General features: G+C 39.4%; 4 protein-coding genes across 4 annotated transcripts; 2 read left to right on the forward strand and 2 right to left on the reverse strand.

The window, feature by feature from the left end:
* Nucleotides 1-146: 146 nt before the first annotated feature.
* Nucleotides 147-8698, reverse strand: LOC105394201 (CD63 antigen-like). Its single transcript, XM_048623498.1, has 6 exons — nucleotides 8553-8698; nucleotides 8291-8398; nucleotides 7523-7714; nucleotides 3922-4092; nucleotides 1983-2201; nucleotides 147-827 (listed from the first exon to the last, which is right to left on the reverse strand). Exons 2-6 carry the CDS (start codon nucleotides 8354-8356, stop codon nucleotides 762-764), a joined length of 714 nt encoding a protein of 237 aa, XP_048479455.1. The 5' UTR covers nucleotides 8357-8398; nucleotides 8553-8698; the 3' UTR covers nucleotides 147-761.
* A 349-nt stretch (nucleotides 8699-9047) lies between these two features.
* Nucleotides 9048-12548, forward strand: LOC105394192 (23 kDa integral membrane protein). The gene is made up of 5 exons (XM_038118080.2): nucleotides 9048-9223; nucleotides 10546-10734; nucleotides 11047-11217; nucleotides 11808-12014; nucleotides 12307-12548. The coding sequence occupies exons 1-5, from the start codon at nucleotides 9152-9154 to the stop codon at nucleotides 12376-12378; spliced, it is 711 nt and encodes a 236-aa protein (XP_037974008.2). The 5' UTR covers nucleotides 9048-9151; the 3' UTR covers nucleotides 12379-12548.
* A 200-nt stretch (nucleotides 12549-12748) lies between these two features.
* On the forward strand, nucleotides 12749-16530 carry LOC105394181 (CD63 antigen). The gene is made up of 5 exons (XM_011566032.3): nucleotides 12749-13410; nucleotides 13502-13690; nucleotides 14573-14755; nucleotides 15224-15445; nucleotides 16234-16530. The coding sequence occupies exons 1-5, from the start codon at nucleotides 13348-13350 to the stop codon at nucleotides 16297-16299; spliced, it is 723 nt and encodes a 240-aa protein (XP_011564334.3). The 5' UTR covers nucleotides 12749-13347; the 3' UTR covers nucleotides 16300-16530.
* A 1667-nt stretch (nucleotides 16531-18197) lies between these two features.
* LOC125489051 lies at nucleotides 18198-19573 on the reverse strand. Its single transcript, XM_048623493.1, has one exon. The coding sequence runs from the start codon at nucleotides 19553-19555 to the stop codon at nucleotides 18341-18343; it is 1215 nt and encodes a 404-aa protein (XP_048479450.1). The 5' UTR covers nucleotides 19556-19573; the 3' UTR covers nucleotides 18198-18340.
* Nucleotides 19574-22326: the final 2753 nt, after the last annotated feature.

Consider the following 22326-nt stretch of genomic DNA (forward strand, 5'->3'; position numbering starts at 1 on the left):
TCCTCAACGCTCGATGTCCACAAGCTATGTGACCCCTTGTAATCATCGTTTGTTAAAACTTACATCATGGTATAGTAAAATAAAATGTGTGTAACTAGGAAACGGTGGTTTAACTCATTATCCTTCACTGAAATGAAATGCAGATATGCGGTATAAAATGCCAATTTTTAATATAAATAATACATCGAAAACGCTATAAATGTTACATAGATCTAGGTTTAATAATTTGAAAAATCTATGTGCACCATCTATGTCTAAGATATATTTGAAGAATACAAGTTTTGAACAGAGGTTATCCTTCATAAACACGCCATTTTCAAGAGAAATACACGATAATCTAAAATGTCTTTCAAAAAGGAATTTGGCTGTAAGATTTGTTCAGTCTTTAACATACTGAGCACGTATACATTATGATTAGACAAAATTAAAAGTGCATTCCTTGTGCAATTCACTCCAAACAAACATTTAAGACTTCATATTCGAGTTCTTCAATCTAAACTAAATTTAAGTGTACAGTCTATTCCATCATCAATCTATCCTGCTAGCACATATACAAAAATTACTATGCTTATATCGTAAACTATAAAAGTATAAATATGAAATAATGAATTCAATTAACAAAAATAAATCATCTCATTGTTGTACAGCTTAGAGAACATAGAATTGGGGGGGTAAATAATGTGACTATGATGAAACGATATCACTTGTACTATAAGACGGAATATAGGGTTGCAGCGAGGGTCGTGACTCGTGAGGGGAGATTAGACGGTCTCGTACTGGCTGCGGATGGAGCGAGCCAAGCAGCACGCGAAGATTACTCCCAGGAGCTGGAAATAAATTAATTGGGTAATTATTGTTCCTGTTTACAAAATATTCAGAAGATACGATTAGCGCTGATTTGCAGAAAGGAAATTTAATGTAATGTCGAACTTAAATATGTTTCTGTCTTGCTTTGACAGAAAGAGACGGACAAAGATTTAATGTAGACATTAGATGTAGACGTCAGCGTTCTTGTTTTCTATGGACAGGGTAAGTAAAGTGTCCCCGTGGTGTCCCCTGTGCGAGAAGGTACAATACGTGTTACTCTAGCCATGACTGTACAATATAATAAAATATACACAAACATAACGTATCTATCTAGTGCAGTATGACGTCACGCTATGGTTCATGAGTTTCATGGCTTATTTACTAATTATATATGATGATTGTTGACCGAGAAATTAACTAAGGTTAGCAGTCGTGAAGTAGCATTAGATACAGAGAAAAAATATCATGATTTTAAGTTGGAAACATCAGAAAATTAGTAACTATTTTCTAGATTACTTCAATTAAAAGCAATCTACTTATTTACACATATATTTTTAAACTGGATCATTGCCAAATTCAATAAACAATGACTACATTGTAGGAACTCACAGAATCAGTTTTAAAATATCTGCATCTCATGATTTTGCATAAGTATATTTTACCTACCTAAATTAGGTATATTAGCGCTGCCGCTGATGCAGCAAAGTTGTGTGGACAATATTTTATGCTGTAGCCGACTTGGCTTTAAATCACTCGGGAGTTAACGAACTTTCTGTAAGTATACCTAAATGCATACTTGTCTGATAAAGAATAAATAGGTGAAGATAAGAGACTTGCTCATAAAACTGTAAGCTGAAATGATATACTTACTTATATCTGAATCACCTAGTTGTTGAAAGAGAAAGGTCGGACATACAGTATGTATTCCTGCCATCACAGTTGCTGATGTTTGAAGGATAGCCGTGCCATACGACATACTTTATTTCCTAACACGTTGTTTACCCACAAAATGCCATGTGCAGCGCATATAGCAGTTAGTACCTATGCAAAATTTTCAGTACAGTATGGGGCAAAGAAAAGAAACCTTACCCCTCTCAGGTAGCACAGTATAGTAGCTAACTTTGCTTTCACTACTACCTACCACACCTATAGTACCTCTATCAGCGAATACACACCTGAATAAACGCAATCCCCAAGCCCACTCCGCCCAGCACGACAGCGATATCCTGGAACAGTCCCACGAGCTTGTTGAGGCATCCGTCAGGGTGCGCCGTGTCGGGCGTGCAAGCCGCCGCCGTCCCCGCCGTGATCTCGCGGGCGGCACAGCAAGAGTCCGGGATGGGCAGGCTGTTGGTCGCCCAGTCTTTGGGGCCGTTGATGCCGCAGCAGGTCAGCTGTGGGTGAGGTTGATTAGTTAAAAAGTGGTCGAGATGCAGTCAAAGGAGGTGGGACTGAACTAAGTTTTAGATTTGGTTGTTGGTTAGGATAGCTGGCGTTACTCCGTGTGCATGAGCAAACCTAACTGAAAATTATCGATCTAATCAATTGATAAAAAATTCAAAAATTATAATTACGTATGTATTTTATTTTCAGCTAGGTTTGCTCAATAATGGTAAACGGTAGCTATAATTAGAAAATAATATGTTCGTAATGGTATGATTTACAACCGAAGAACAGTATCATTACATAGGTAGATACTAATTTATTCTTTGGTTCATGAAATCGAAGGCCGTGTGTTAATGTTAACTAAGTGGCTAATTACCTAACTTAGCTGTCACACTTCTTGCAAGTTACAAGGCAACGACGACGATTATATTTAAAAAATAAGAGGAAACATCGTCCATTATAACAAGTCTGACCCCCTACAAATTGTATCGCTGTATTTCTTCAGATGATGGGTAAGTGATAGTGTGAGATGTCCACACATATTATTGTTGTATTATAATATTTTAGTCAAAATTGGGTCGAAGTTCAGTCTACACAGATTATAATATAATTAATTTCCATAAATATTTGAATTATCATTAGGAACGCTTCTAGTGCGCGGATATTTACACGATATCATGCTATAGGATGCCAGCCTGGGAGATAGCTATTGTGTGATTGTGTTTTAATAACAACGATCCACCGCGCTGCGCAGTTTTTATTCATTCTATTGTAAAAGATTACAACGCGGAAAATATAAGCGGTGGGTTTTGTGTTTTTGCGATTCCTCTGTCGCTGTAATAGGATTTTATGGCAGTCTAAACTAAGTAACAACAGACCGAATCCGGACCGGAGGGTAGATAGTATTAGCCATTACTGCCAGCGCGACGCACACACAATTATTTTTGTGAACTGTTTTTATGTCTACCCGCAGATATCGGTGCGGCTTGGCCGCTTTGTACTACTGTTGCGATGTACCATATTTCTATTTATTTTAGCAAGTAACTTTAGCAGTGAATAGATATTACCAGTAAATAGATTAAGATTAAGTATGTAAGTAGTTTATAATGAGAGCATGTCTGCCGATAAACTGTTTTAACAGTTTGGCGGAATATTTGTGTATTTTTCGTGTTTATTATGATAAAATAAAATTTTAAAAAATCAAATCAATCAATAGCCATGTTCCATAATAATAATACGGGAATACATAAGTAGTCCAAAGATATGCCTCATATTAATTTATCATTCATTAACCTTAGTCATTGTTACTGACGGCGGGGTTTTAACTTTTCGATAACCACGAAATTATTTTAGAAATGACTTTTTATTTTAACATATTATAGAATACATACATAATACATGTAAACAATGTTGGTTTTCTAATATGATACACTGCATTTGTGTTTTTTAGTTGATTTAGTTTATCTAATAAATACATTTAGAAATTAATTCACTCTGAAGTGGTTGCAGGTCGACGATATTTGCAGAAGAACCAATCGGCGAAGCGGAGCTCGCGGGCAACACCTAATGTAACCTATGTGTGTATAGTATGTTACTGCTTCACGTCAAAACGGCTGAACCAATTGTAACAAAATTTGTATGGAGTTAGCTGACACCCTGGATTTAACACATATGCTACTTTTATCCCGGTATTCCCACGGGAAAAAAAATCTATTAAACTCTACTCACATCAGTCTGCACGATGTCGAAGGTGTTCCTCACGTCCTTGTTGGTGGGGTACTCGGCGATGGACTCGTTGAGCGAGCGCAGGAACGACGCCTCCAGGTCCTTCTGCTTCACGTAGCCCGCGATCCCGACGCCCAGCTCCGCCACGAAGATGAGGAGCAGGAACACTGAGAACTGCGGGGTGAATAGGGGATTTTGAATAATTGGCTGGATTGAAGGTGAAGATGAGAGAGAACCTTGAGAGCTGTGGGTTATTCAGGTGAGGTAGGGAAATGACTAGGTGTTGGAAGGTGAACAAAGGTGGTTACGGAAGGCCCAGCGAAGGGTACATAGGGAGTTTTTAATACTTGGCTTGTTGGAAGTTGAAAATGAGAGGGAATTTTGGAAGCTATGGATTATTCAGGTGAGGAGAGCAATGACTAGGTATTGGAAGGTGAACAAAGGTGGTTGCAGAAGGCCCAGCGACTGGAGAGCTGTTAGCAGAGAACCTGCCAAAAATGGATAGTTGGATACCTAAGGAGGAATACTGAATAGTGGGTTGATTATGAAAATGTAGAAATAAATATTCTCTAACTATAAGTTATACTTTACTTTTACTAACCAACCTAATTCAATGAGTTAATATGCAGCACTTCACCCCAAAATAAAATCAACATTTGATCGGATTAACTCGCACGTACCTACTACCTACGTATAATAGGATTAACGAGTGGCCGAAATCGTGCCTGCCTATAATTACAATAACAACTTAACAAGGAAGGCTGAGGATACAGCACTGTCACTGACATGGAGAGCCCTATGTTCAACAGTGGATGAGTGTGGCCTGTTGGTTATGAATTAGTGAAGAGAAATCTGTAGTAGAGGACCGAAAGGTTTTGTTCAGACATTACGTGCTTACAGTAGATGAGTTGAAATTACTCCGGTTTAAACAATATGACATAGGTATTTATACTGAAGGCCACGTCAATTTAGCCTAGGCTTAGAATTCTGCGTAATCTACTAGTACATCTGAGTAAGATCAGTCGTACACAAATATCTTAATTGACCCGTAGTCACTACCAAGCGTAGAAGATTAGTCAATTGTCTATTTTCAGACACCGAACTAAATTACCGAAGTGTCTATTATATAGGTAGTTTAAAATAGCGAGCCGTTCCACAAAAATGTGTGTTATCTAATGCTATTTTAGCATTTTAATGGGCCGCCGGCATATTTATCCAAATAGTCTGCATCCAAACAGGTTTGTTTGTGGTTTTGGTCTGTTTGATTATGTAACCGAGGGCTATGTCGCTCGTATCGAATGAATCATCGCTAAGTGGTTGAACCACGCTAGCCACAATGACTCTAATATGGTTTAGTTTACGTCTCTTGACACCTTTGTACTTGTAATATGATGGAAGTAGAACGAGGCTGTTTGTGAAGCTTTCAGTCCTCTCATGTCGAGCCATGGAGCCAGTTTTAATCAAACTAAATGCTACGCTAGCCCCACAGTCGATAGGTCTGAGCAACCTTTTACAAAAATAAATATTTTTCTACAGGTGATATGTTTTGTAATATGTTTTTAGCACGTTCCGCCTTAAACTAACAAGTCACCGATTTCCAACGCCTATGCCTATATCTAAACTAGATAGATATTATATTGTGATTGTGAATGATTAACCTTAGTTTCTGCCTTCCGGGTTTGAGTTATTAGACTAGTCAAGTTCACTTCTATTTAATTAGTGTTTCATGACGGAGCGGATATGTCCTATAATAAGTAAGCAGTGAGCTCATGAAGCTGCATGTCCATTATTGTCCAGTCTAATGCATCAGATAGTATATTCAGGTCATTATAATGTAGATACATGAGGTATTCGGCACGACAAAACAGTTTTAATGAAATCAGAAAGAAAGAGTGTTAAATAGTTGTTAGGTAACAGTTGTTACTCGTTTATCGTACTACTATATGCTATGTATGTTTCCTTAACAATAATAAAATAAAAATAAAATATATGAATTCAAAATAGTACAATTATATAAGTATGTAGGTATACCAAAGTTTTTTTTCTAAACGTGCAGTGTTTTCTCTTGATTTACTTGATGAAATATATAAAAAGACACATCATTTCGGCATATTATTTAACGGTCGAAAAGAAATAGTGCTTTTGATGCACCAAAAGCCAAAAGTTACTTATTGTTTAGTTTTTAATGATTTTGATTTGACATTAGCTGTTATCCCATACATTTTGTAGCTGTCCCAACGGGCCTCTTATATTTCGACGACTTTAGTTTGAAATTTACTAAAATCTGCATCGGTTTCAAAACGATGCACTGAATAGTGCGGCAGGAAGAGGTCATTTAACGTGTAAAGACGACAGCGGGCAAAGGTCATAACTCATAACATCTCTTTATTACTACCATTGTACACGATGTACGGAGGTAGAGAATTACAGAAAACCTACGCTTAATTATTGTGACCTTATTGCTACTAAGGTTTAAGGGCTCGGAGAAATTATTGAAAGCGGTGGTTATGATCGTCATTCATTAGGTGGTGACTACATTAGTAGGAAGGATGTAAGTAGTTAGTTTTTTATTAGGTACAGTCTAGGATAAAAACCTGACCCCTCTCAGGTAAGCAAGGTACCTAGCAAATTCTGACTCTGAGAAGGGCATATTTTGTTTGCTCCAGGCTGCTCCTTACAAAAAGAAACTAGGTATATTGCGGTTGAGTGAGTACAATGTAAACATGTTCATACGATATAGCTATATTATGAGTAAATTCTCTACTGTACTTTACTAGACCACCCGTAGCGAAAGTTGTTCACTTCTTAAAAGATAACCTTTCCATTTTGCCTTTTTTTGTAATATTGCGATATTGTTGGCACATTTCGAGGTCGACTGAATGAGCCAATTTAAAGGTGACTTTCCTTAAGTTACTTTAGGCTTATTGCAGAACTTGTTTGCCGCTAATTAAGAGGAGCCTACCGATGTTAATAAAAATACTCATTCAGTAGATAATTGTATGATATTAATATTAAATGACGATTACTAAGACTGTTACTAGCTCCTATAAAATATGAGACTTTACACTCGGAGGTATAGGATTAAGTAAGTAACACACAAGCTATCATTATGTAAGTAAAATGTGCTCATAACTAGGTACCCATAACACTACAAGCTGTTCAGGGAAGCCTGTGGTATATTTTTGTAGTTTACGTAATGTCGAAAGGGTTTTCCCCCTAGGGTTGCACCATAATTTTGAAGAATGTTCATATCAGAACAGTATGAATGAGATTTGTGGCTTTGGTAAGTTGTATAATTCTTCATGCTAGCTTAATAGCTTCATGTAACATTATAAAACAACCACATTACTGTTACATTACACAGTTGAATGAGATACGATCAAATAATGCCATAATTAATGTGTGATTTTGATCATGTACCTAATATATTTTTGCCTTCAAATGTTATGAATGCATAAAAATAATTAATACTTACATGATATTGGTATAATCATCAAACCATTACTTTTAGATCTATTTGAACTTAATTTATAGGTTTATATCACGATGATTTTTATCCTCATCATCATCAGCTATAGGTAAATAATAGTAAATATGTACTCACAGTGGTAATCATACAATGATTCTCCTTGACGGCTCCACAGCATCCGAAGAAGGCCACAATGAAGATGATGATGCCGACAATGATCAGCACCACCGGAGCAGACGAGTAGAACTTCTCATCCGTCAGGTCCATGTACGGGTACGCATTGTACTCAGCCTTCGCACCCACTATTAGGATGATTAATCCGGTGACCTAAAAAAATATGAAGTGTAAAAGGTCTCAACATGTAAATGACCTTCTTTTAACATAATATAGGCAGAGATTGCACAGACCTTTTCAACCTTGTATCTGAGAATGCTCTTAGTGCAAAAGTATTCAAACAAATAACTTTGCTATCAATTATTGTTTACTGATATGTCTCATACTTATAACTGTTATTTATTTTCACTACCATCCCAGAATTAGTCATTCATTACTGTCTTTGTTTTTCTGAACATGTTTTATATTACTAATAAAAACAATTGGAGGGTAAATGTGAAATGAATCAATTAAGTCCAAAAAAATAAACGGTACCTAACATTGTGAAATATTTCATTATCAATCTGACTCACATCCTACATTACAATCATTACATTGTAAGCAGGTGCTTGTAAAAAAATTCCCTGGGTAAACAGGTTAACTGGATTAAGGTCAGATAACAGTAAAATGATTCATAAACTGGCACCATGTGCATGCTCATGTATGACAAAAAAAAATGCATTATTTTACTGCAGAGGGTAGAATAGTACCTACCTACCCACTTACAGTAAAAAATCTAGAAAATCTTACCGCGAATAAAAGGTTGAAGCAGAAAAGAAGGTACTTCACACACGACATTCCTCCGCCCAAAGCCATTTCGATATAATATTATTGCACGTTTTAGAGAGAATATTTCACCTGTAACAAAAAAAGTAATGCTATAACGTAGGCAACTGCGAAGTAAACAATATCGATTGCTTTGTTTGAACGCCCTCCGCTTCAAACAAAGAAGCCGAATTAAACTGTTGAATCTAGATACAAAGGTACGTTAAATAATAGGTTAAAAACTTACCGAAAAGTTATAGCTATGCTATGAGTAAAACCCTCCAAATTTAAACTTGCGAAAATACAAACAAAACACGACGCACTTCCACAAAATTCAAAAACGTCAATGACTGTGTTGCCAGTTGCAAGAAACTTGAACGGAAACGGAACGTGCAAATCACGCAACTTCATTCTTTTTGGAATATTTTCGTGTAGCAACATTACTACTTGCAAACTTGTTTGTTAGTTCATTATATTCATAAAAGATGGCGTTTTTACGCTTTTTATCTCGAATGAAGGAAAAGCTACATTAGTTCCGAAGTTCCGGTTCCGGTAACTCCGGTAACTCCTATGCAACGGAAATTTCGATGATTAATGATTTCAGGCTTATTACGATATTTTTTTATTTGATTCAAAGGTATTTTTTACACTCCATTAAGATCCAGCAGATTATACGATGAATACTCTACCTTTAACAGGAAAAGTTAGATGAGATTAGATGATGTCAAGATAAACCCCATGATTTGGTATAGTTAGATAAATTGAGTTTGTATTGCAGTTGGTTTATAGTTTTGTGAATCAACGCTCTGTTGTCCTATCAAATCAGTGTTGGAATTGGTTTATAAAATGCATTTCCACGTGCCCAAGGCCCTGAAGTCAGTGAGGTATACACTGGCTGGAGTTAACACCCTCTTTTTAGTAAGTTCTTCAAAAGTATTTAACTAAGCGTTATCAAAAAATCACATTCGTCTCGGTCGGTCTATTTAATTTTTCTAGGATAAAATTTCAGAATAGAAATGTATTTAAAATGAAAATCTAGCTAAATCCTACTAATGTTATAAAGACGAAAGTTTGTAGTTTACTTCTTCACGTCCGTCACAACAGCTGAACCGATTTTAATGAAATGATGATGGGCACAAAAATATGGAAGTAAGCTGGGACCATCACCAATAGAAATGAGTGATACGTCGTTGAAAAGGTATTTTTTTGCAGAATATAAATAACAGAACCGCTAGTCCTGATTTACTATCCAATTAGAATAATCGTACCTTGAAAGTTTTTATATTTTATTTCTGTAATTTTAATGTTTTTGTTATTTTTTCACATTCATTTTTATTTTTTATAACAAAATGATACTCTTTCATTATAATATTATATTTGTTTATTATCTCAGTAAGTAAAACCAGTTGAAACTAATTTCTCCCATTTTAATAATACGTGTTTACGTGTATTACGCCCTAACTGTCATCAGGAGAGAGAGCGCAAATCCATAGAAAAATACTTCCTTCCGACGAATATATTTCAAAATGGACAACTTATACGGATTTGTCGTCATAATACTTTTTTGCTCACTTGAAAAGAGCTATCCAACGATGTATGATTCATCTTTATTGGACATAGGTCTCAAAACGCCCATTGTCATTTATATAAGTTAGCTGTCTGTGGCTGACACCCTGGATTAACCAAAACTGCTTTGTGGGATTAACACATAGGATACTTTTTATCGCTAAATTCCCCTGGGAAAACCTTTTAAGTCGAAGCGAAGCACGCGAGAACAGGGAGTTAAGTTGTAGTAGCTTGCCTTTCGTAAATAAGTACCTTATATGCTAGTTCATAGTTATAGTTTTCCTGAATCTACTACACTAGGGCGTCCCTAGTAGGGCCCACCCTGAACTCGATACCTTTACGAAGAACCCTACTCCCTTACATATACAGGTAACCTACTGGTTACATCATTTATACCTAGTATGTCCTTACCAATTCATTTCCAGATCGCAGTTGCTATTGTTGTGATTAGTCATTATTAGTACCGTCCCTTAGTCTTAGACATCTGCCCATCAGCTACCGTACTAGCCAATTTGTCTGCAAATGTTCTTCTTCCAGCTCACGGGGCTCGTGCAGATCGCGACAGGCGCGATCACGCTGGCGCAGGTTCAAAAAAATATGTGGAGACAAATGCAGACAAAGTCTTCATATGTTTTTTTCTCATCTTCTTTTGTTTAACCACTTTCTTCTTCCAGCTCACTGGCATCGTGCTAATCGCGACCGGCGCGATCACGCTGGCGCAGGTCTCAGGGTACGCTGATCTGGTGACGCAGAGGTTCTTCCGTCTGCCCACCTTCGCACTGGCCACTGGAGTGATCATCTGCATTATCACTGTGCTAGGGTTCTATGGGTCGCTGTCGGAGCAGTTCTATTTTGTTGCTGGGGTGAGTTTATTTTCTTGTTATAACAAGTAGGTTACTCCATGTTTGTTTCTTTTAGACCTCACAAGTCACGGCTATAGATAAAATTTACTAGATATGGATGGAGGACCGGCTATTTAATAAATCATAGGCCTTCTTCTTCTTTGCCCTGATCAAACATAGAAGATAAAGGAATATGATCCGGGGGTCCCACCCGGCGATCTAAACTCCTCTGGCATGCTGTGAAGCAGAATCACTACAGAATCTTCTCAACGAGTACTTATTATATTTACCTATGTACTACCTCCATACCTACTCCTATATGTATCATTCCAGTACGCAGCAGCTCTCCTCATGGTGCTAGTCCTGGAGGTGGCGCTGGTGATCAGCAGCTACCAGCTGGCGGGGGGCGCGCGGGGCGAGGTGCGCGCGCCCATGGCGGCCAGTCGCGAGCTCTACACCACGCGGCTCGAGGTCGCGCGCCTGTGGGATGACCTGCACAGAGAGGTCAGTGGGTGAGGTGGCTCTATCAGCAGCTGCCAGATGGCTGATAATCTTAAAGCAAAATTGGGCGTTAGATTTCGCACCATGGTATAAATAACATTCCAGCTTTCTTACACTGTGTATACTTACTTATGATATGAAATTTTCTTAGAGGATCGTTTTCAGCGGCGAGTAAACAATAACGATCTATGTACCTATAAAATTATGAGTATGATTGAATGAGTTAGTAGAGGTATGATGGTGCAAAGTTAGTGGTCGCTAATTCATCTCTAATTAAATCCATTGCGGCAAATTAACCTTCACCGTGCAGGTAGATTCAAAAGTACTTATCACAACTAACGTCATTTACAACCTCACTGATCTCACTATAGTCTTAGGTATCCACGAAAGCCATAATAGCTTGACTATCTCATCAGTCAATTAACCAAACCCTAAAACCTTAACAATCCAAGGATTTCGGTCCAGCGAGCAAAACTGGAAGGCACACACATGCCCGATATTTGTTGCCTCAACTCTTCTCAATGACTAAAATGACAGATGACCCATTTTCAAATGTATTTCCCCGTCTCCCTCTCACCCCCTATCCTCCACAGTTCGAGTGCTGCGGCGTGGCGGGGCGCCACGACTGGGGCGACCGCGTCCCTGTCAGCTGCTGCCACATCGACTACGGGACCGTGTCCCCCTTCAACTGTACCACGGCCAACGCGTACGAGGCCGGCTGTCTGGTCCCGCTCAGCGACTGGCTCAGCTATGAGATGAATGTCCTGGCTGTCACGGCCGTCGTGGTTACTGCTTGTCAGGTATGTTTGGCTGAGGGAGGATGTGGGATTTATGAATAGATATAAGTACTGTATGCCGTTAAGTGTACTGTATTAAGAGTAAAGATAACTGCGACCGTTATTTGAAAATGTTCTACCGGCTACAAAGCAGCAATTTAAAAGTTATAAGCTAGATGATCTACCATTTTGAGAGTTATCTTTGGATCAGATTATTGTACGAATTATCGTTTGAAGCGCTATTAGGGTGTGAGGCCTCTATATAGCCTGCGGTGACGATTATTGGCTGATGATGACGATGATGCTCTTTGTCCAGGTGCTGATCACGGCAGCTTCAGGGTGGCTGGCGTGGAGAACCAAGTTTGAAGAAGTGGAACTGGAAATGTAGACCACCATAAACATATACATAATAATATACTTACTTACCTACTTACAATAGCAAGTTCGTTAAGTATAAAATATCAAGTGTATAATGCTGATGTGAATGGATAGATATAACTATAACTAACTAAGTAGTAGATAATTATTCTGAAATCCAATAAAGTCGTCAAAATACCACCTAGCTATCGTACACTTACCATATCGACTGAAAACCATATCCAATGACGGCGATGTAATTCTAATAGGCAGTTACTGAAACTGGTTATACCTTCTTATCATCTCTACCTGCAATTATATATTCACAAGACTATGCTGATATACATTCATACGAGCCGGTGTTCGTAACACTCGTATTTTATGCATTCCGATTAAACCGGTCACACATAACAGACGAACGAGTGTGCAAAAAAGCAATAATTAAAATTATATTGCCTGTCGTTCTGTGCTAACATACTGCAATATTTTGTGTATATTTACTATGCTAGTAGAGTAGTGTTTGTGTAGCAATACTTACACCTGTTCAACAGAGCTAAACAGTGCGCGTGATAGTGATATATCGATTTGTGAATCATTTATTAAACGGACGATAAAAAGTAACAATTGAAGAAGAGTAGATACCCTAGTGTATGTACCAGTTATGCTGCAAACAACCTTGTCGATATCTGTGCTCGTCACCATCTAATCAAAGAATGGAAAAAGATCGGATACTTCATTGATTTCAGTGCTTATAACTTTTGGGACTACACAATCTTCGCCTGCAATTCAAAGAGTATACACGAAAAACGATTTCCTTTCGCGCGTCGATAAGTGTCTCGTCTACAAAGTGTGTAATCTATTTATTCTTGAACTCTTATCAAGATTACAGCAGCGCGATAAAATTATCATACTCTGCCAACAAAGGCAGCATATTCTATTATATTACCTTAGGTAAAACTGAAAAGTGTGGCGCGGCAAGTGCGCAAAAAATAGTTAGAAAATGTTTTCTAAAATATTCACTACGGTGAAGTACACACTTGTGTCAGTGTGTTTTCTGTTTGTGGTAAGTTTCACTTGGAGTTTAAACGGTGTTTGTTCAGTTGCGGTGTTAATATAGCTAGTGAAGTGTGTTCTACAGTGGTGTAACTTTTCAGATAACTGGGATCATTATACTGGCGGTGGGTAGTTCGGTGCAGTCTGCGTACAATGCCTACCACCCGTTCCTGTCTGAGAGGTTCTTCTCTCTCCCGGGATTCTGCATCGCGACCGGGATCATCATCTTCATCATCGCCAGCCTCGGGTTCTACGGCGCCTATAAAGAGAACTACTACTTGAGCATGACGGTGAGTTCATGTTTATTCACGTATACGGAATACTGATCGAAGAAAGTCATGAATCGATTGTAGTCACTCATTGGAACAAACATGTTTATTATTATCACCAATTTATTAAAAGTTTAGATAGGAAGGTATTTACCCTATGTGAATGAATCCTCATACATAGCTATAAATATGTAGGTGACTAAGTATAGATATTATCTGTCTAGTAATAAGAGGGTATGAGACATGCTAGGTAATGATAGTTAGGTACTTCGTGTAAAACACAAATTCATCAAGTCAGACAAGTGTTTTAGGCCAATCGTCTATTTACCGGCTTTATATGACAAACAGTAAAAATACTCTATCTAATGATAACTGGGACAGTAGCTGTTTCTTATCATTAGAGGAATGAAAACTTTTACTTCTATGTATTTACACACTCACGCCTCATAAGTACCTAGTTAGTTATACTGCACTTTCTGGCGGGTTAATCGGCAGGAATCTAGCTATGATTAGCTAAATACCTGCGTTTTATATCTTAATTCATTGATAAGGATTAACAGAGCAATGCACACAGCAGCTTGGTACATATCTACATAATTAAATATAGATGTTGTGAATTGCATTGTTTACCTTCATCATTAGGTTTTGCATGTGCTCCATAATCAGGAACATAGAGCCCAAAAAGACCTATCTTCCGATCCTTGCCCACGCCTCCAACTTCGTACCGGCTCGCGGCGAGGGGACGATGGTACCAGATGTCTTGCTAAGAAGACCATAAAACATCCAGTACCTGCCTAATCAGCCATACCTCATTTGATTCCGGGTAACATAGGCACCTAACTGTTTTACCACAAAATTAATGGATTAATACATATCTAATCATGAAAACTATTCCACTTCCAGTTCGCCGGGCTCATGATCGTGATGCTGATCTTCCAACTCTCAGCCTGCATCGCGGGGTACGTGCTGCGAGGCAACACCATAGCCATCGTGGAGAAGCAGCTTCTGTCCACCACGACCCTGTACGGAAAAGGTCCCGACAAGAGTTTCGAGATCACAGCGCTGTGGGACGAAGTGCAGAGAGACGTGAGTTGGATAGTGGCTACATAGTCAAATGTTTTCCATTCATTGTATAAATTCTGATGAACGTATTTTTTTACAAACTATACTCAGCGTTCAATAATCGGGCACGCACTAAATCGAAGGGTTTAAGAGCCTCCACAAGGAAAGTGACAGAGGCACACTGGCGGCCACACCAGTTACAACGGTAAAACCCTAGTCCTAGCTATTGTGTTCTTACTGTGTAGTAACTAGAGGTAAATGCTTGTGTGGAGCTCCACAAACGATACCTAGTTCACCTCACATCATGCCCTGCGTGAATACCAGAACATATACGTAGGAGGCGGACCTCTAGACTGTTACTGGCGTAGAGGTGCAATATTATTGCGTTGCCTAATTCTGGGAATGTATTTTTAGCGACTTCGTGAAGAAGAAACCAAAGGACCTACAAACAATACAGTTATTTTAAGGCTAAACAAACCTTTCCTCCTCCAGTTCTCCTGCTGCGGAGTGAACAACGCGAGCGACTGGTACGGCAAGCTGGACCCTGACGGCATCCCGGTCAGCTGCTGCACGCTGGGGGTGGGCGCCATCAGCACGTTCAACTGCACGGCCGTGGAGGCCTACAAGACCGGCTGCGGCCCGGCGTTTGGATCCTGGGTGTCGGCTCATGCCGGGAGCATTGGCGCTGCTGGCGTGTTCTTGGTCATTTTACAGGTAGGCGGCGTTTTGTTGTTTGCGGGAGGAAATTTAGGGAAAAATATTTGTTGTGATCAGATCTAGTCTAAAATCACTGTAAAAAGATATAGTCTTCAGGATTTGAGAAATTATTAGGTAGGTTAGATACTTTCCTGTAGAATTAATAAATGTCAAGTGTAGTAGAGGTTTGTCGAATATACGTACGTGGAATTAAGCATTTGGTCAGTCTCGGGTCTCGTCATGATTAGGGTAAAAGGTAGAGCAATAACCTAAGTGAATATGTTTTCTTCTGAGCATTATTCTCTTAAAGTCACCTTGTCAACATCGTTATATGGGTAGGCATATATACTTATGTTTATTTGTACCGCAGGCAGGTAGGTACTTAGGTGGAGTTTAATACAATTAAGTAGGTACCTACTAATTTTCCGCTTACTATTTCTATTTTATTGTATAACATAAGCTGTAACGTGGAAATTAAACAGTAGCAAGAAGTAGTGATCTCATGATATGAAAGTAGGAATTAAGTACTTTTGTATTTAATAATCTGCAATGCCGTGGTTTACTTGTCTAAAGCAATGCCTCATATTTATTGGAGTAGCGTAGGTACTTATTACCTACTCAGATAATTAATATTGTACTCATTTACGTTTTGTTTACTCACTACGAAGTTATTTTAGCAATCGTTTTGATGCCAACCGATAAATTTCTAATTATCCTGCTATTTTGATAAGCTACATAAGTTACGACCACACCTCTTACACACATACATACCACACTATATTAAAACTGAAACATTTATTTTTCAGGCGCTTGCTGTGGCCGGGTCAATGTGGCTGGCGAAAATATCCAGATCCGAGAACTTGTACCCTTAACTAACGACTCTGTAGGTTATAGTTAAGAATAAAATTACATCTTTAACTCTAGAGATAATGGGACTTGTAGTGTACAAAATAATTGTGTTTCTTTAGGTATTTTCCACTTCAGTTTTTGCTTTAGTACTTATATAAATACTATAATTTTCATATCATCGATTTCCTCTGTAAATATGAACCAAATATTTTTAATTAATTATTGTTGTTGTTAAATAAATCTATACTTTACCTTGTACAGAGTTTCATATGTATAATGTATACGGTAGTATATACCTTTTTTTTTAAATCTATTTTTATTTAGGTACTTTGTTTTCTATAGAAAACATGTCAGTCCCATCATACCCTAATACAAGAATAACAATCAGCTTACACTATTTCTTAACCTTAAGCTAAATAGTAGCTTGCAATTTTCAGAGTGTGGGCTTGCTAGAATATATTGCATGGCTCCTAAACAGTGGCGGATTAAGAGCATCGGGGGCCCTAAGCACAAAGCCTGTGTAGGCCCCTAATTTAGAACAATTTGTTCCTTGAAAAAGAGCGACAAAACAGTTCAAAAGCTAAAACGTCCTATAACATTTCTACAAAAAAGGATGTAAAACATAAAGAAAAAAAATTTGCTTGCCTTAAAGGCCTATGACACGCGCAAGTACCACCACAGTTACAACTGCGGAGGCACGCCGAGCTATCACAGGGCACAGTTAAGTACGCGCTAGACGTCCCTCCAGCTATAATCCCCCAAAATTGAAACTCAATAAAATGAAGAATTTGATATCATTGTTTAAGAGCTTTTAAGAAGCCCTTGAGCAGCTTAAAAACAACAAGGCTCCGGGTGAAGACGGAATCACTACAGAGCTTCTGAAAGCTGGAGGTATTGCAATCCTCGAACAGCTCCAGAGGCTCTTCAATTCGGTTCTTCACAATGGCATTACACCGGAGGCATGGTCTGAGAGCGTCGTGGTATTGTTCTTTAAGGAGAGTGACAAAACCCTTTTATTATTAAATACTTTATTGCACAATACTAAATATGTACATAGGCGAACTTAATGCTAACAGCATTCTCTTCCAGCTAACCCTTCTGAAGAACTATAGACCGATCTATACAAGCTGTTCTCAAGGGTTATCACGAACCGTCTTGCCCAAAAGTTAGACGAGTTTCAGCCCCCGCAGCAGGCTGGCAGGTTTCGAAAAGGCTTTAGTACAATAGACCACATCCACACAGTAAGGCAGATTATACAGAAGACCGAAGAGTATAATCAGCCTCTGTGTCTAGCCTTTGTGGACTATGAAAAAGCCTTCGACTCCATCGAGACCTGGGCAGTTTTGGAATCCTTGCAGAGATGCCAAATCGATTGGCGCTATATCGAGGTGTTGAGATGTCTGTACAATGCCGCTACTATGACTGTCCAAATACAGGATCACAAGACAAGACCTATCCAACTGCAACGTGGAGTGAGACAGGGGGATGTGATATCTCCGAAACTGTTCACCAATGCATTGGAAGATGTCTTTAAGACGTTGGACTGAAAAGGACATGGCATATGTATAAATGGCGAGTACATGTCACACCTCCGCTTCGCGGACGACATCGTTATTATGGCAGGATCTCTGCAGGAACTCAGCTGGATGCTAAGTGGCCTAAATGTTGCTTCCCGACGTGTAGGCCTCGGTATGAACTTGGACAAGACGAAAGTCATGTACAATGCTCACATCAAACCGGAGCCGGTCGCCGTTGGTGAGGCAACAATCGAAGTTGTGCAAGAATATGTCTACCTCGGGCAGACTATTCGGCTAGGCAGAAGCAACTTCGACAAGGAGGCTGCAAGGCGCATCCAACTGGGCTGGGATTGTTCGGGAGTATCCGGGAGGTTTATTAATAAAAAACGGGAGCTGACGATATGATAACTGTATTGCAATGTATAGAACCGCAAGTGAAGTGTTAGTACCTAATACAATTAAATCATCTAATTAGCCTATGTTAGTATGTGCTCGGTGCGTGAATTCAGGCGCTTCAACATATCCCCGGGCGTTGAAAGGATCGCTTTCAACAGGAAGAAGGTGCGACTGGCAGTGGACATATCCTACTGAAGGCCCGTCTGATGACCCCAGTGCTGGTCCTTATGTCAGCAACCCGAGCGATTCCGTCAGAGCCCGGATGAACGGCGACGACTCTCCCCATTCTCCACTTCAGGGGGGGAAGGTTATCCTCCTTCACAACGACCAAGGTGTCCAGCTTCAGACCATCCTTGCATGAACGCCATTTTACACGCTGCTGCAGCTCCGAGACATACTCTTTGCTCCATCTTTCCCAAAAGTGTTGGCGAAGTTGCTCAATGCGTTTGAAGCGGGTCAAAAGAGGAGTGGAGTGATCCTGATAGTCTGGCTGCGGCAAGGATGTCAGGGCACGTCCGATGAGCAGGTGTCCCGGCGTCAGTGGGGTGCAATCTGAAGGCTCTGATGATAGTGGAGTAAGCGGCCTGGAGTTCAAAATTGCTTCAATCTGGGTGAGGGTGGTGTTAAGCTCCTCGTAAGTTAGGTTACAATTTCCCAACACTCTCCGTAAATGATACTTGGTTGACTTGACACCCGCCTCCCAAAGACCACCGAAATGAGGCGTATAAGCCGGAATAAAATGGAAATTTATGTTGTCATTGGCCATATTTTCGCTCAAAAAATTGCAATTGCTTTTTAGGAAGGCGGAAATATCATTGCACGCACCAACAAACGACGTACCGTTGTCAGAGAATATATGGAGAGGCTTTCCCCTACGTGCAATGAACCTGCGCATTGCTAATAAATAGGTATTACTTGTTAAATCACCTACCAACTCTAAATGAATTGCCTTGGTAGTGAAACAGACAAAGATGCAGATATACACCTTAACAAGCCTACAACCGCGACCTTGACGAGATGCACTCATGATGGGACCGGCGTAATCAACACCCACACTTTCAAAAGGAAAACCACCTGGAAGGAGACGCTGCTGAGGTAAGTTTCCCATCAAAGGAGTCACTACTTTACCCTTCATGCGTTGACATAGTACACACTTGTGATAGCAGGCCTTCGCTAAGTTACGACCTCCTATTGGCCAATAAGTTTCCCTAATGCATGCCAGTAACAACTGTGGACCGGCATGCATCAACCTTTTGTGTTGATAGGTAAATAATAGTTGTGTAAACAAATGAGTGGACTGTAGTAATATAGGATGCCTTTTATCATACGAAAAATTTGAGTTATCAAGACGACCTCCAACACGCATGATGTGGTCATCGTCAATAAAAACGATAAATTTAAGCAATGGACTTTTTTTAGGCAAACTCTCTTTATTTAATAGTAATTTATACCCAGGAAAAGAATCCTCTTGACATTTTGAAATTAATAGATTTGATGCTTTACGTAATTCTTCGTCTGTCAAATAGTCAGTCTCAGAAATTTGCTTCCTGCAATGTTTAATAAAACGCAAAGCATAAGCCACTGCACGGATAAGCCGTGAATGATTTGAAAAGCGGCTAAAGTCAACGAATGCTTTTCCTGCAGAAATAGTTGCATTCAAAGATACATCAGCGTCAGGACGTGTCTCCGGTAAAAGGCCGCTTGGGCTGAGAAGGCCACTCCGACAGATCATTCTTCAAGTATTCAGGACCAGACCACCACAACTTCAGACCAAGCAGGTTACCAATATCCACACCACGAGATATTGGGTCTGCTGGATTTAAATCTGTGGGAACGTGTCTCCACGTATGGTTACCAGCCTTTTCTAATATTTCAGCTACGCGGTTACGCACAAAGGGCTGAAGCTTACAAGGCAACATTCTTAACCATCCCAAGACAATTGTGGAGTCTGACCAAAAGAAGATCTGATCAATCTTGATCCGAAGTGAATCGACCACCTTCTCAAAAAGTCGCGCACCCATTAAAGCACCGCACAACTCCAAACGCGGTATTGTCGCTGGCTTAATCGGTGCTACACGACTTTTGGCTATCAATAATCGAACCGTGACATCTCCTGTACTATCAACGCTGCGAACATACGCGCATGCACCATATGCGCGCTCAGATGCATCTGAAAATATATGCAACTGCACAGTTTTATGTGCGTCACAAACTATGATTCGTGGACAGCGAACGGCATTTAAAAGGGATAAAGATTTGGTGATCTCATTCCATCGCTTCTTAATCTCCGAAGGCAACGGTTCATCCCATGAAAGCTTGTCCAACCATAAACCTTGCATGAGCATTTTCATGGTAATAATACATGGAGCTAAAAGACCCAAGGGGTCAAACACCTGAGCAATAACAGAAAGCAATGGACAACATTTCAAAAAACTAAAGCTGCTATAAATCGAAAACCATTTCGAGATTTAGTTCTAAAGGCCACAAAAAAAATGTTTTTGTATTTTTTGGATGTATCATTTTCGAGAAAATCATAAAATAGTAAAAAAGTGCTGATGACGTCATGCATCAGGTGCGATGCATTTCGATGATCAAAGCCTATAGATTTAAAAACAAAGTAACTGTCACTTTCATTTTTGATTGACGTTGACGTTTTATCGTGACGTTGTTGTTTATTTGGGTCATTTTCATTAATTCTGTTCTGACACTTTCTGACTATTTTTTATATTTATTATTAAGAGATGACCTCTATATAATATGTCTAAGAGCATGCCACCGCCTACACAGCTGAAAAAATGCTTCTGCTTATTTTTTTACATGATAAGTACCTACTTTCCATCATCAGAAATATCAAGGTCATTTGAAAATGACCCATTTGTTGGTTGGCATGTAAACAAAGTTTAAATGTCACTTGTCAGTGTCATTTATGTTTTTTTGCGAGACTCAGGCAATAGACAAAAATAAAAATTGAGTCTAATATGTGACGCCACTTCCGGTTTTAAAATAATTAACTTTAAAGTTAAAAATAACATGCAAAAATTTATGTATATACAAAATAAAAAAATACGGGTCCCCTAATTTTCTATAAACTTTCCGAATAACTAATAAAAATATAGGGTAAAGAAAATGAAATGTTGTCCATTCACGTTTGGTATTGCCATCAGTTACCAATGAATTTAATGGAAAGCAGAGGTCATCTGAATCCGAATGCCAACCAAGACCTAACAACTTGTTCGGCTCTTGAGAACCAATGTTAAGATCAAGTGATGTCTCAGCAATCTCTGAAAGCAATTCGGGTTCATTTGACCTCCACTTTCTCAATGGCATACCTGCGGATGCTAGCACCGTGGTAACGCTTTCACGTATTGCCTTGGCTTCCTCCAAATCATCGCTGCCTGTGAGCAAGTCATCGACGTAGAAGTCATGCAATATGATTTCAGCTGTCTTCTTGTCGTTACATTCAAGGCCAAGTTGTTTAAGGCAGCGCGTAGCAAGGAACGGAGCACTGGCTGTACCATAGGTGACAGTATTCAATTTAAAGGCTGTGATGGGATGACTAGAATTATCACGCCAGACAATCTGCTGTAGATTTCTGTCATCAGGATGTACTTCTATGCATCTGTACATTTTCGCCACATCAGCTGATAAAATGTATTTATGCTGCCTGAAACGAAGTAAAATAGACAGCAAATCATCCTGGACTACCGGGCCAACCATCTGTAGATCATTAAATGAAATGCCTGAAGTTGTAGGACTGCTTGCGTTGAACACGACGCGTAGCTTTGTCGTGGAGCTGCTCTCACGTAACACTCCGTGATGCGGAATAAAGTAGGCTCCAGCGCAGGAATGAGGTCCCTCACATTCAGACATATGGCCTAGCAACTGATATTCAGTGAGAAAGTCGTGGTACATTTGACTTGTCTCAGGTTTACGCTTCAAACTACGTTCTACAGAAAACAGACACTGTGTAGCTCTTTTAAGAGAGTCACCTAACAACTCAGGGTCGTTCTTAAGAGGTATCCGAACGCAGAATCGTCCATCAGGAAGACGAGACGTATTTTGAACAAAATGATCTTCGCATAACTTCTCCTCGGGCGAGTAATGTGATGACGATGACTTGGAATTAATTTCCTCTAG

Source organism: Plutella xylostella, chromosome 10, assembly GCF_932276165.1.
Source record: "Plutella xylostella chromosome 10, ilPluXylo3.1, whole genome shotgun sequence".
Taxonomy (NCBI): domain Eukaryota; kingdom Metazoa; phylum Arthropoda; class Insecta; order Lepidoptera; family Plutellidae; genus Plutella; species Plutella xylostella.

What these genes read in the sequence shown, in the direction of transcription:
- LOC105394201 (XM_048623498.1), bottom strand. Translation starts at nt 8,356, where the DNA reads ATGGCTTTGGGCGGAGGAATGTCGTGTGTGAAGTACCTTCTTTTCTGC. An exon ending in TCGACATCGTGCAGACTGAT is followed by an intron (nt 2,202 to 3,921) that starts GTGAGTAGAGTT and finishes CCTCACCCACAG; the next exon opens with CTGACCTGCTGCGGCATCAA. An exon ending in TGGGGATTGCGTTTATTCAG is followed by an intron (nt 828 to 1,982) that starts GTGTGTATTCGC and finishes ATTTATTTCCAG; the next exon opens with CTCCTGGGAGTAATCTTCGC.
- LOC125489051 (XM_048623493.1), bottom strand. Translation starts at nt 19,555, where the DNA reads ATGCGTGTTGGAGGTCGTCTTGATAACTCAAATTTTTCGTATGATAAA.
- LOC105394192 (XM_038118080.2), top strand. Translation starts at nt 9,152, where the DNA reads ATGCATTTCCACGTGCCCAAGGCCCTGAAGTCAGTGAGGTATACACTG. An exon ending in AGTTCTATTTTGTTGCTGGG is followed by an intron (nt 10,735 to 11,046) that starts GTGAGTTTATTT and finishes GTATCATTCCAG; the next exon opens with TACGCAGCAGCTCTCCTCAT. An exon ending in GGGATGACCTGCACAGAGAG is followed by an intron (nt 11,218 to 11,807) that starts GTCAGTGGGTGA and finishes TATCCTCCACAG; the next exon opens with TTCGAGTGCTGCGGCGTGGC.
- LOC105394181 (XM_011566032.3), top strand. Translation starts at nt 13,348, where the DNA reads ATGTTTTCTAAAATATTCACTACGGTGAAGTACACACTTGTGTCAGTG. An exon ending in CAGTGTGTTTTCTGTTTGTG is followed by an intron (nt 13,411 to 13,501) that starts GTAAGTTTCACT and finishes GTAACTTTTCAG; the next exon opens with ATAACTGGGATCATTATACT. An exon ending in GGGACGAAGTGCAGAGAGAC is followed by an intron (nt 14,756 to 15,223) that starts GTGAGTTGGATA and finishes TTCCTCCTCCAG; the next exon opens with TTCTCCTGCTGCGGAGTGAA.